Source organism: Triturus cristatus, chromosome 11 (genome assembly GCF_964204655.1).
Source record: "Triturus cristatus chromosome 11, aTriCri1.1, whole genome shotgun sequence".
Classification (NCBI taxonomy): Eukaryota; Metazoa; Chordata; class Amphibia; order Caudata; family Salamandridae; genus Triturus; species Triturus cristatus.
In genome coordinates, this window is record NC_140594.1 from 737,924,724 (window position 1) to 737,938,826 (window position 14,103).

The 14,103-nt window shown below is 43.9% G+C and overlaps 1 protein-coding gene across 8 annotated transcripts in view; it reads left to right on the forward strand.

The window, feature by feature from the left end:
- Positions 1–14,103, forward strand: part of DOCK10 (dedicator of cytokinesis 10) — a 1,791,775-nt gene that overhangs the window by 1,093,583 nt on the left and 684,089 nt on the right. For all 8 annotated transcript variants that reach the window (XM_085634396.1, XM_085634392.1, XM_085634394.1 and 5 more), the window contains exon 16: positions 5,339–5,418. In XM_085634396.1, coding sequence (XP_085490522.1) covers positions 5,339–5,418 — 80 coding nt within the window. The remainder of the gene's footprint in view (positions 1–5,338; positions 5,419–14,103) is intronic.

Sequence of the window (14,103 nt, forward strand, 5' to 3'; positions counted from 1 at the left end):
AATTGTCCTCTATTTTTTAGGGGGAATGAGGGTCTTATATACTAGAGTGGACACTACATGGGTTCTTCTAGAATCAATATGATTTGAAAACAATCATAAATGTTTTGAAAACAATCATACATATTTTTCCAAACAAATGCGATAATGCACAGCGGTCTGTTGGCCAAGGGTACAGGGATTATGATAGAATACTAAGAGCCTGGTATTGAAGAGACAGGATCAAGCTATTGTTATGTTATCTTATTGTATTTTATAGCGTTCACAGCTACTCCTAGGAGTGTCCCGATGCGAGCTTTGAGGTCAGCAGAGCAAAAGGGAATTAAAACAAGAGAGTTTTGAGCTGCTTCTTGAAATGATTAGAATCTTGAGTAGCACGCATAGAAAGAGGCAGCGCATTCCACAGAGTGGCTGCCCTAAAGGGCAGAGATCTACCCCCCATGCGTTGAAGACGTGCGCATGGGATGGACGCAAGAAGCTGAGATGACGATCTCAGAAGCCTGGTAGGCAGGTAAAAGGAAAAACGCCTTCTAAGATAGAGAGGACCTCCATCATATAAAGCGCGATGTGCAAGGACCAGAGCCTTAAATTCAACGCGTTTCCTGACAGGAAGCCAATGCAGCAAGCGCAGAAAATGTGCAATACAATTTCTAATAGGAATGTTCAACACCAGCCGGGCGGCCGCATTCTGAACAACCTGCAGTTTTTTTAGAAAATAGTCAGGAAAACCAATATATAATCCATTGGCATAATCGAGACGAGAGAGGATCAGGGCCCGGACCACTGTTTCCTTAGCTGGTCTCGGTAACAATGGTAGGAACTTCCTAAGAGACCTTAGTATACCGAAACAGCAACCTGCTAGTTTTTTTAATCTGGGTCAAAAAAGACAACTGCTCGTCAAACCAGATCCCCAAGTTTTTAACTGGGAGACCCGTACAAGAGGGTGAAGGATAGGCAGAGGGCCAGAGAAATTCCCTGAAATAAGGAGGAAATTTACCGTAGATGAGGATTTCCGTCTTATCCTCATTACATTTCAATAGAGCGGCAGACAGCCATTGAAAAACGGCTGTCAGACACCCCTGCACTCTGGAGGTGGAAAAATCAGATTTGCCCCACGTAAACAGGAGCTGAGTGTCATCGGCATATGCAACAACCTTGGCACCACATTCCTCTGCCAATTGGACCAAAGGAGTAATGTATATATTAGAAAGCAGGGGGCTCAACAACGACAGGCTGAGAAGGAGACAAGAAAGGCGGGAGCCAGACCTGTTGTGACCGCCGTGTGAGGAAAGATTCCAGCCACTTCCAGGCATGACCCAGGTAAAAGGTCACCAGTTTAGAACCGTTATTGTCGTATGGATGGGATAATGTATGTAAAAAGGGGGCATACATGACAGGACTATCCTAAAGGACATGACACCCACTCCTCATCAAAAGGTCAACAGGGTCAGTGTGGCGGGGTTGCAATAATGGGTCTGAGGCCAGGTCTGGTGATGTAGTGTTTTATTCTTCCCAAAACACGTCTATACTGAGTGGACAGTCTAAGTGTGGCAAAGGTTGATGGGTCCGTCTTTCCGTGGCTTCTTTGGTTCTTTGGTTCCTGCTCTCCGGGTCGGGACTAGCTGGTAGGGCGGTCCTCCCCTTTCAAGGCGTATAGGGAAAAGGAAAGAAGAATACTGTCAGGACTATGTCCTCTCTTTTTGGCATTTAAGTCAGGGGCCGGGGAGTGAAAGGACACCACACACTCAAGTGCTCTTTAAACTAAAAAGGTTCACTGTGTCTAATAGAGCGGCATGATAGGTGCACAAAAATCGTGAAGAAAACAAAAAAAAAAGCGGCAGGTTCCAGGCAGGGTCCGCGGGCATTTGGTCTAGGAGTTGGGAGCTTCCTTCCTCCCCACCCACCCCGAGACCCGGTTTCGTACCTGCGAAACCCACGCTCCCCCTGGGGCGTGGCTCGGCGACTCGCGGGGACGTTGGCCTCCTGGCACAGCTCCGGTACCCTCGGGTCTTGTACCGGGTCTTGCTTCTCGGTCTTCGTTTCTTCCAACCACCGCAAGGCTCGCTTCCGTCTTCTCCAGGCCGGTGTCGACGCACACAAACTTCCGTATTTTGTTCGCCCTTATTGCCGGAAAGGCGCTGACATTGGGAGAGGGCGTGGCTTCATCTTCTTCATAGCCCCAGTTAAAGGAACCGGCGTCCTCTTCCTCATTTGACTGTATCCAAGGGGAAGGCGGGTGTGATCTCCAATCGTCCTGCTGCGGGGAGACAAGAGGGGGAGAGAGACGCTCTGGAGACCACCAGTTTGTATACAGTTCAGATCTCTCATGGTCCGCTCCCACCCCGCCACAGTCAGCTAGATAATGATGAAGCTAAGGCCATTAAAAAGCATACAAATAATTTAAAACTAAAATACTAAAAGCACTGTAAAAGCCTGAAATAATGTTCATAAAAGAAAAGCCATTTTCCCTAAAAGTGTTCAAAAGATCCTCTAAACTCATATAAGTGGTTATTATTGCAATGAGCACCTTGAAAGCCACTATGCCCAGTTAGAGCAGAAAAGGAGGAAAATAAAACAAAGTCAATTTCGACCTTCAATTTAGTAAATGTTTGAAAAATGACGGATAGTTCCCAGCACAGGAAAGACCAGATTATTTATGAATCCTGTGCTGAAGACTCAACATCGCTGAACATTGACTCTGCAGGTGGCAATCCTTCCAGTACTTCCAATATAATGTCAAGTGAGCAAATGTGGTCATTTCTGGTTCCTATAGCAGCCACCGGGGAAGAATTAGATGCATGAACACCTGGAACCGATGCCTGTACCTCTGGAGCAGAGCCGGCTTCCCTTCCAACAGGAGCGGAAGCATTCCTTGGAGGCTCTAAAAATGCCGTCATCAACATTGGAATACACTGTGGACAACTGTACAGGTGGGCCTCCAAGGGCTCCAGGAGCATGTCTATATCCTTTTGGTGCAACCAATGGAAGTGTCCAACACAGGTCAAACACGCATCCGAATCCGCAGAAGAGGCAGCAGAACACAGGCAGGACACTGTCTAGCCAGACCAGTCTACAAGACAGGAACCAATGCTCACCCAGCTCTCGAAGTCAAGGCGTACCCAGGTAGAACACCATACGCTCACGACAGCGTCGTTCCAGCAGTGTTCTGTCCATGTCTTGTGGGATTGAGATGTCCGTTGCGAATCAATAGTATTAAAATCAGGATACCTGCCATTGATTGCAGGACCAGAGGAAGCCCTCCAAAAACCCTTCCAAGTACGGAGTGTATGAAAGCTGGAATTACTCCGAAGATGGTCTGGAAGGTGGTTAAGAGACCTGATCCAAGATGCGTAAATAAGTGTACAATCCCACTCGTATCAGACATGTTAAAGATACGATGAACCATTTCTCCAAAATGGATCGGGAAGTTTGTACGGACAAGGGCCTGTATCTCTGCCGAAGACCTTGCAACTTGGAGATCAAAAATCTTTCGGGCTGAAGTTAAGGCCACATTTTGTTGAAACAACTTGGCTTTCAGCCTGCTCGGTGAATCAAACCTTATACTGGAAACGTTTAATGAAGGCCACAGTGGTGCCTCCCTAACTGTGAGAGCTGGGGGAAACAATACTTGCTTACAACAAACAATTCTGAAGTTATAATGTGACTAGATATGCAATGCCTGGCGCCATCCCACAACAGCCTGGATCATTCAGCATTAAATAACTCCCATTTGAGAGCAACTTGAAAACTGGATGAATCACTGCAGCTAGGGAGGCTTTCAAGTAGCAAGATAAGTTTGATATTGAAGCATTGCACGCTCTGTGAATCAAGACCTCCTTGCATACTAAAGAGCCACTTAAAGCCTTCTCACAGTCTGTACCACTTAAGGAACAGGTCACCTGTTTAGAACTATTATTGTCGTGTGGATGGGACAATACACATAAATAAGGGGCATACATGACAGGAATGTCCTAAAGGAAATGACAGTCTGGGATGAGTGGTAGACTGGCCTTATAAAGTCTCTCGGCACTGGGTGTGGAATATTCCTCGTTAGATGCCCTTTGGGCGCTCCCCCTTCTCTAACCTTCATTAAAACCTGAGGGTCATTACGTTTTTGGGGAGGACAAGGGGGAGACACTTTTATATCATTATAAGAAGATACAGTGGGAGCCAGGTCGATCGGGTCACTCTGTGATATCCTTCCCCCCATTGAAATAGACAGTGCTATTTTAGCCTCAATGTTGGTTTAGTCTCTCCAAAAGACGTAGCAGCATATTAGCAATCGACTGTTCAAGTCTAAGGATCAGTGCCTCAGATACTAGAGGGGTAGCCGAAATAGAGCCCGTATGAGCGGGTGTAGACTTGATCGATCTCCCCCCTCCTTTTTTTTTCTTGGTGGGGGGCTCTGAAGGGGAGAGTACAATTCTACCCAATCGGGGGCTCGTGGGATCTGGCGTTTGGAGTGGGTAATTGCTGAATTAGCATTTAGGGGATCACTAACGGTCATAGATAGGATCTCAGTGTTTGAACAATCAATTGTCATACCCGGTTCCCCCATGGAGAACCTACGCTCAGTGATTTTAATCTCTTGATCCAACATGTCCAATACCCTTAGGAGGAAATAGTCCAAGGTGTTAGTGAACTCACCTTCATGCATCGCAGGGTTGGTCTTTCGTTTCCCCATCTGCAAACAATACTCCTTTACCCTTGGGCAGCCAAGGACTACCACGACTAGCCCAGCCTCCTCCAGGCTCTGACGGGCGTGGACGAGCCCGCCCTTGGCCCGGGCTTCACCCGGGCACTGCCCATGCGCATCATTTGCTGGGGGAGATGGGAGTTGAAGTCCCCCAGCAGTTCAACAGGCTCCCCTCAGTTGCATTGATCCTCTGTGGAACATGGGAAGAACAGGCAGCTTTCCAGAATGCGGAGCAACGTCATGCTTAAATGTGCATCAGTTGCTGGGGGATTAGTCAAGATTCATTGTTTGCACTCCTTGAACTTTTACAAATAACTGTTACAGACAATTGGTTTGGCGCAAATAACCCATGAGTAGAACTCTTAGCACAGTAGATTATCTAATGTAAGAATAGGACCAGAAACATAACATTTTTATGGCATTCAATGAGGTGGTAATCCTACATCTAGACAACAAATGGGGAGCTCAGCACTGACACACCACTGAACACATACCAAGAGGAATCCATGTATGCAGATCATGGTTTACACGTGCTGCATGCTCCACATTTAAGTTACTTCTTTAGTGTCACCTAGACGCTGTCTTTCTGATTTCTGTATTAGCTACTTGTTATTCTTTCACAAAGTCTGCTTTTCTCTTTCATAGGATAGACAGAATTAACAAAATACCAATAATACCCGGGTCCTTGGAAATACAAGTGGAATATGTGCCTATGGAACACCCAAGTATGTACAATTTTATATTGTTATTTCTCCAAATTATTCTGGTTTAAAAATGATGTCCAAGCCATAATACAGTGTTAGAAACAGCTGCAAGAAAACACTGTATTTTCATGATGTTTATGAGTAAATGTTGTGATTGAAGAAAATACATGTTGCATTAGGACTTAGACTGAATGATCTAATTTTTTTAAAGAAACTTGATGATATAAGAAACTAAATCAATGATGATTTAAGCACTAATAACAATAAAGCTACACTGTGATGTGAATACAGCACAGCAGTGAGATCATGTATTTAATCAATAATGTATAATTATTTCTAGAAAACTGTCTCCCTAGTGATACATTTTAGATATAAAGGTAAACTTAAGGTTTCTCCCAAATGTCTTTTATCAAGAGGGTATAAGTCTGACAATCAAATGGATATAAGAGTCTGTTGCGATAGCTCTGAGCAGCTTACTTGCCATTATTGCTGGAGTGCAATGTACAGTAAAAAATGACAGGAATGGGTGGGAGCACACTGCTACACCTCCCAGCACAGTTCGCCCCTTAGCTGTGCTGGGAGGTGAAGCAGTGTGCTCCCACCCCTTCCTGCACTGTAGAAAATGATTTATTGAAATTCAGTTCCAGCAGGCTAGATTTCTCATTCAGTTGTACAAGCAATGAAGTGGATGCTTAAATAGAATACAGACACTTGCTACTTTTTCGAATTGTAAGGAGGAAAAGAAGTGTATGGAAATTATAAAAATCCACTAATCTCCCAGAAAGTTGTACCAATAAGAAAATAGTGTGCATTGTACACTACAGACAGAACTGCACAAGAGGGATGTTTAATGATGGAGAGTGCCAAGTTGTCTGAAGGAGATAGTACATGAAAAACATCATGCCTTTTTCTGCAGCAAGCCATGCAGGAGGCCAGCTGCACCAATTGCTATAAAAGACTGGATACCATGGCAACTTAGCTACATACCCTCACAGAATCCCAGCTCATACTAAAGGAGGTATGGACCCTACAGCACCTGAGCCCATCAAAACTGTTTTATCAGGTAAAGACAAGAACCCGATGCCCCATTAATGAGAGAAATATGTGGTAGAACCAGCCCAGTGATTCTTCCACCACCTGGCAATGGTCCTTTTATATACTCTCTTTTACTGGTGCCTCATATGTTATGCCTTCATACATGCTAGCCGGCTTGTGTGGCCCATGCTTTTTCATACCAGGGGAGTGGTGGGTAGGTTAACCAGCCCCCAGTTATTGAAGACTAGCATATTTATTGCCAGTAAAGGATGGGTTCTCTGTTGGTACATGAGGCTAACATAAACTGGTCTCTAAAGTCCAAATGGAGGCATCTGTAGACTGGATGATGCTCACTGAATGGCAAAAGGTTACTTTTGGAGGAGAGCTTTGAGGTCTGCCTAAAGGTAGATGAGGTTGGAACAATGGTCTTTGAGGGCCTGCTGCAGTTGCCTGAGGTGACAGTGAGAGTTTCCAAGGACTGAATAGGGCATATGGCATAGCAGTTGGGTTGTTGAAGACAGGCTGAGGGTCACTTGAGAGCATATTAGAGGTAAGTGAGGGCTGGTCAGTGATCTCTTAATGCCTAGGGGGACAGCGTAAGGACCATCTGAAGTTAAGTAAAGTTAAGTAAAGTTGGAATTTTTCTTGAGCACCCACATGTATTCTTGTTACATGCTGGAGGTTTAAGGGGCCAAATCAAGTTTGAGCACACCTCTGTTCAAACAGCTGTTGGTATCCAAGGGTGGTCTAAGGGCCAAATTAAGGTGTCTTATTGGGAGCTGACAGCCTGCTGGGGTCTTCGAGAGTCAGTGATGCACTCCTGAGGGTACTCCTTTGGAGTCGCAATGGAGAGTGAGGATGTCTCAAGGCTGGCTCAGAGTCCCTGGAGGCTGCTGGGAATGTTTGAAATTGGGCGAAGGACTATGAGGGATACCCTGCCAGACCTGCTGGCTAGCTAGAGCTGTCTGAATGTGGGAAAGAGCTGGTTGAGGTAACTATGATCAAAAGAGTTTATGAAGGATGGTTGAGCCTCTAAGGTCTCCAAAGGTAAGCTGAATTTCACTGATCAGTTGTTCTGGAATTTTTAGGGTTGGCTGGAGGTGTTTAAGAATGAGTTTGTGGATCTCAAGGCAGATCAAAGATTTCTACTGCCTGTCTCCAGGTCTCTGAAGGGGTACTAGTGGTGTCTCAAGAACGAGCCAAGCATCTCTAAGGTCCACCTGGAGGTGTTAAAGGACCATCTGGGAATGTCTGATAGAAATTTGTGGACTTGCAAGGATGATATGTCACCCTCTGTGTGATATTTGTAGGTGACTAAGGTTAATTTGGGGTTCTCTGTACCTATTTGAGGAAACAGTGTCTATGGGCCAGCTGTGGTAATCTAAAGACTGGCTGAAGGCCACAAAGGGAAAGCTTGTTATGTCTAAAGGTAGACTGAGGAGCATTTATAGGCAGTGCAGAGTGCCTGAAGGCCAGCAGAAGATCTCTGAAACATGTGTAGGGTCTTTTGGGGTGTGCTAAATATGTTTACAGGCCATTTGAGGGTGTTTAGAGGCCAACTAAGGGAGTAAAAGACCAACTGGGATAAGGAAGGACTGGCTGAGAATCTCTTATTGTTAGAAATCAGGTTTCCGGGTGGCAGAGGTATGCACCCCGTCCAAGCAGGAACCAAAATCCTAGCCAGGGCAAGTCAGGTATACACCATACATTAACCTGTGCTCACCCTCTGGTAGCTTTGTACAGAGCAGTCAGGCTTAACTCATCAGGCAATGTGTAAAGTGTGTGTGCAACACTTCAAACAGTAACACAGTGAAAACACCATAAAAAGACTCCACACTAGTTTAGAAAAATAGTTTATGATTTTAGCAATATAACAAGACCAAAACGACAAAAACCCAATAAGTAGAAGTCAAGATATGCATTTTTAAAGAATAAAAGTAAGAATAGAGCTTAAAAACAATAAGCGCCTATGGGGTTTTCTGGTTGCGCTGGACCAAGGCAAAGTAAATGGTTCATGCCAACCATGATGGAGCATGGGCCAGACACAGAAGTCACTTAAGGCCTGTTGAACAAAGTATCCTGGTCGCAACAGCGAGATGTGGGTCATAGCCAAGCGATGCGTCGGTGTTGACCCTAACAGTCAAGGTCATGCGTCAATTTTCTCCATTTAATGATGACGATGTGCCGGTTCCAAGGATGAAGCTATGAAACCGAGATGCGTTGATTCCGGAGCCAATGCGCAGGATTTCTCCACACAGTTGAGGGGATGAGTTGATCTTCCCATACTGCAGTGGCAGTGATGCAGCTGTTCCGATGCATCTCTTCTTTAGGCAATGCACTGGTTCCGAGTGCAATGGGCCAGTTCCGTTCCAGCAACAGTGATGATGCATCCATTCTGCTTCCCGCAAGCAGAGGATGTTTCTGTTCCATTGGAGTAAGCACCTGGATCCACTTCTAGAGGACCAGGCACAGGAGCAGGGAGCACGACTTTGATATCCCTGAGTCTCAAAACAGGAGGCAAGCCAGCACGCACTTTGAGTTCACTCTGGGTTCAAACAAGACCCCAGTTCTTCCTCGGCAGGGACAGAGGGCAGCAGGCAGCAAGCAGGGCAGAACAGAAGTTCTTCCAGAGCAGCAGTCCACCAGAGAGGTAGTCCCTATAGCAGCACAGCAGTCCTTCTTCTTGACAGAGTTTCTTTACAGGTCCAGAAGTGATTGATTTGGTGGTGTCAGAGACCCAGTACGTATACCCAGTTGTGCCTTTGAAGTGAGAGTGACTTCAAAGAGGGGCTTTGATGTGCACAGGAGGTGTCCCTTACCAGCCCTGGATTCAGACAACCTCCAGGGGGGTATGCAGCCCTTTGTGTGGGGAAAGGACACAAGCCATTAAGGTTAAAGTGTCAAGTCCTCCCCCATCCTGCCCAGGATGACCCATCTGGGTGCAGATGGCACTCAGTCACATCTAACCTTCTTTTGTGTGTGGCTGTCTAGAGGGAATGCACAAAGTCCAGCTGTCAACCACCCCAGGCATGTATTGGAGACAGGCTGCAGGAAAGACCCTTCCTTTTAGGCTTAATTATTTGAGAAAAGAGGTATAAAATGCACCATTTGGCCACATTGTTTTCACACTTCTTTTTGGCAGCAACCCCCTTCTCTACCAAAGGAGCACTGGGCTGGTTTGTCTCATTCATCCATTTGGGATATAGTTTAAACTAGAGGCAATTTTATTTTTCTGGCAACTCGCTTGTAGTTAAGGGGGTATTGAGTTTGTCCATTTTATCCATACACATTCCTATTAGATATTGACAAATAAGGAAAAAAAGACATACAGATGTTTGGATGGATGGAGCTAAGGAAGAACTGAAAGATGGGTGTATGTGTGAATGGATAAATGGAGAAAGGCAGAAAGGAAAAAGACACAGAAGAATAGAGAGAGGAAGGATGGATAAAAGATGGGTGGTGAGAATGAAGAATGGATGGAAAGTTGGAAAATGGACACAACGAAAGATGAAAGAAGGAAGCAAAGAAAGAACGGATGAAAGACAAAGAAGGTTGTAGTGAATGAAGGAGATTTCATAGTTCTCTCATGAGGAGTAGTCTCCTGTTGAACCCGCTCATTGCACTCAGTCGCCTATTGACATTTTCCATATGGTTCAGAATAGTTTATATTTTATTTTTCTGGCAACTCCTTTGCACACGGCCTTACTTGCCAAGTGGCTACATTCCACGTATGATACCTTCAGATATTCCTGAATTCATTAATTTAAAAACACTTTATATGCTGAGATTTTTCAGGTCATAGTTACAGTATTAAAGGTGAAACTAAATTTTTGGGAATGCACATGTGGTTTACTAAAAAACCAGTGCTGCTTTAACTGACACAGTACTCAGCATCTGTTTGCAGGATATTCTCTAGTAGCTCCTGAAAGAGCAGATGCTAGATGAATAACAGTAAATAACAAAAGGCAATACTGTTTGAATTGCTGGTAGTTTAAGATGTCATATTCAGGCCTGGTACATCTCTAAGTATTGCTAAATTGCATTCTCATGGCAGCCACAGAGGGTCCTCAAATTACTACAGCATGTAGTGTCTTTCGACCTGGGGTACCTACCAATGACTATGACACACACGGAGCTTATTATCACACGTCTTTATTCTTCTGCATGCAACTGTGAACTCAACATTCTAAAGCAGCCTTCATTACAATACACTATTCATTACGTCAAAGCTCTACAGAGTTTATCAGGAGCCAAAAGGGTTCCTTCGTTGTTAATGGGCAAGACACTACAACCCCTCCCCTCTGTTAAATGAAAACTTGTCAATTGTACTAAAAAAAATACATACACATATATACATCTAAATCTCTTTAATTAATCTCTTTGCCACTGTAATGGTTCAAGCGGAACGTGTTGTGTGAAGTTGAGACTTGCCACCGTTGTGATACAAGATCTGCTGGGATGGTAAAATTGCAGCAGCAGTCACTGGTGTTTCAGAATCAGTCTCTTCGTCACTATGGAAATCTGGTGAACTATGAATCAAATGCCGGAAGTGAGAAGAGTCTCTAATAATAGACTTCCCAGGGTGATGCCAGTCACCATGTGTACCTTTGTTGACACTACTTTGAAAGATTCTGCGTCAAGGGGAGCCTCAAATTTCCTCTTCTGCATCTGCTGTTTGAGAACTCTGTCTCCTATCTGGAAGGCGATGTTTTCCGCATGTCGTCTTTGATCCGCATATGTTTTCATCTTTTGTTTCTGGACCAAGTCCCTCATACTAGTGACATGGTCATCTCCTTCTCTCTGATTGGTCCACTGGAGTATCTTGGCTGTCATTGCTCTCCTGGACATCAATATTGCTGGACTTTCACCAGTAGTTGAGTGAGGTGTTGAACTGTAAGCTTGAAAGATAGAATTTAACACAGTTTGTAAATTGAGCTTTTCAAGTATACTACACTGTACCTTTTTTTGTAGCATACTCATAAATCTCTCAATCAAGCCGTTGGCCTGTGGCCACAGTGGAGGACTTTTTTGATGGTTTAAACTCATAGGCTCTAAGAAATCTTTGAATTACCGACTATTAAAAAGCGGGCCATTGTCAAATTTTAGTATGGTTGGAAACCCCTGTGTCGCAAAGATGCCATCTAGGCTCTCAATATCTCATTCTTGAGTGGTGGATGAGAGATCCTCAGTTAATGTAAATCATGAGTATTCATCCACAATTATCATCAAGTGATGTCCATTGTCGAGTGGACCAAAAAAGTAAATGGCTATTCTTACCCAGGCATGCTTTGGGAGTTATGATGTGTTTAGGGTGTGTTGAGTAACTTTTGTAGATAGGCAGTTACATAGATGACGGGCCTTTAATTCCTTCTCAAGTCGCTCGTCGAGATATGGAAACCAGGCTCAGCCTATGAACTTCGTGAACACTTTAATAATTTTCTGCCATAAACTCTCCGAAAGCAAGATTCTCGACCCTCGCAATATAACTCCCTCTTGCGTTATGGACAGTTCATCATTGACATTTCTGTATTTTTGATTGTCACCTTCACTGGTGTGCTGGTTCCATGACAGAAGTGTAATTAATTATATCTTTCACCTTTAGCATACCACTATCATGACTAGTGTCAGAGATAATATGAGCTAACGAAATGGCAGCTCGTGTGTTTGATTTTACTATGGAGTTGATGTAAGCTTCAGCTGACTTGGATGGAGTGTCATGCCCTTGAATGGGCATTCTGGAAAATAGTCATCAGGGTTCTGATCCTTTGCTGGATGATAAACAGTGTTATAATTGTACTGTTGTAGTCGTAGTCCCCAGTGTTCAATGCTAGGAGGCATCTTGGTCTTTGGATTACCAAATATTGTTAGAAAACCTAATGATCCATCACCAGTGTAAAAGTGTTTTCATACAGGAATACATGGAAGTGTTCACACACTCATACCACAGCTAAACCTTCTTTCTCCGATTGTGAATAGGCACATTCTGGTTGGGACAAACTTCTACTTGCATATTCCACAATATGCCTTCGAGCATTTGGATGTCCACTCTGCTGTGCAAAGATAGCACCTAACCCAACTGAGCTAGCATCAACGACAACCTCTGTTTGAAATAAGCTATTTCAGTAGCATTCTCAATGGCTTCTTTGATTTTCTTAAAACTGGTTTCACATTCATGTGACCACTAAAATGAAACATTCTTTTTCATCAACTCTCTCAATGGAGCACTTACCGTGGCAAAGTCTTGTAGCTGTCTAGAACAGTAGCTGGCCATGTCAATAAATGCCATAGAAACATTTTGTGGGGGATTAACATTTGACATCGCTTGTCCTTTAGCAGGATCTGGTGCCATACCCCCATCAGAAAAGATAAGTCCATAGAAATGTTGCTTTGTCTTATGGAACTCACATTTGTCTGCATTCAAAGTCAAACCTGTATCGGCAAGTACATGGCATACTTGTGAATGAGCTTTATCATGTTCCTTTTAGGTAGCTCCGAAAACCAATATGTCATCACTGTAATTGAACACATTCATGACAGGCACTATGTCTTGAAACAGTTTTGCAGTGGATGACACGCCAAAACATAGTCTTTTGCAACAAAACATACCAACATGTGTAGGAAAGCTTTAAATGTACTTGCAATCTTCTTCGAGCTCCAACTTATGATAACCTTTACTGAAATCAAGGAAAGAAAAGACCTTTGCACCATTTATTTGTGTTATCATGGCAGTATTGTGTGGACCTGGATGTTTTTCTTATTCAATTGCCTTATTTGCCTGACGCATATCAACGCATATGCGTACTACTCCTTCACTGTCCATTTTGGACACTACCACTATTGCAGAAACTCATGGTGTTTGACCAGTAGAGCGCTCAATGATATCATGCTTAAGGAACAATTACATTTCTTTTTCAAAAGCATCTTTTAAATGAAAAGCCATTCACCTATGTCTCTGAGCAACAGGACGGACATCCTCATTAATATGCAACTTTACTTTCATAGTCTTCAGCTTTCCCAAACCCTTAAACAATGAAGCAAACTGACTTACTATTTCATGGTGAGCATTCATGTTGTAGTTCACAGAAATCAGTCTCATATGTGCAGCTGCGCTGAAACTGACTAGATAGGCACTTGACACTGTCCCTTGAAGCTCTTGTATGGTTGCTTGCACCTTTGTTTTCTTGTGTTTCATCAAACATCGACATAGCACAACCGTCATCTTCACTTTCACTCGATATTGAAATGGATGAGCTGTTTGACGATGATGTAGATGACAGTCGCCTTTGTTCAGTGTTGATTTGTCGTACCTCACGGCCTTGTGGGTGCTTGTCGAACATTTCTTCTGGAACATTCCGGCAGCCATTTTGTCTTCACGCTGTGACGCACTTGTTTTTCTCTTTGCACACCATGATGAAATGGCTCTCCTTCCCATAGCTCTTACATGTCTGTTCAGTGAAGGGTCATTTGTCTTCATGTGGAAACGAAAATCCACATCTAAAACATAACTTCTTTTTACATGAAGACATCACCTTGTGTCCTTCAGTCTTTTGCTTTGACTTACTTTGCACACTCATGAATGATCCGTTCTAGGCATCTCCGGCTTTCATGTCAGCAGCATGTCAATCGACACACTCTTCAGCTATAGCAGCTATTACCACTTGTTCCAGACTC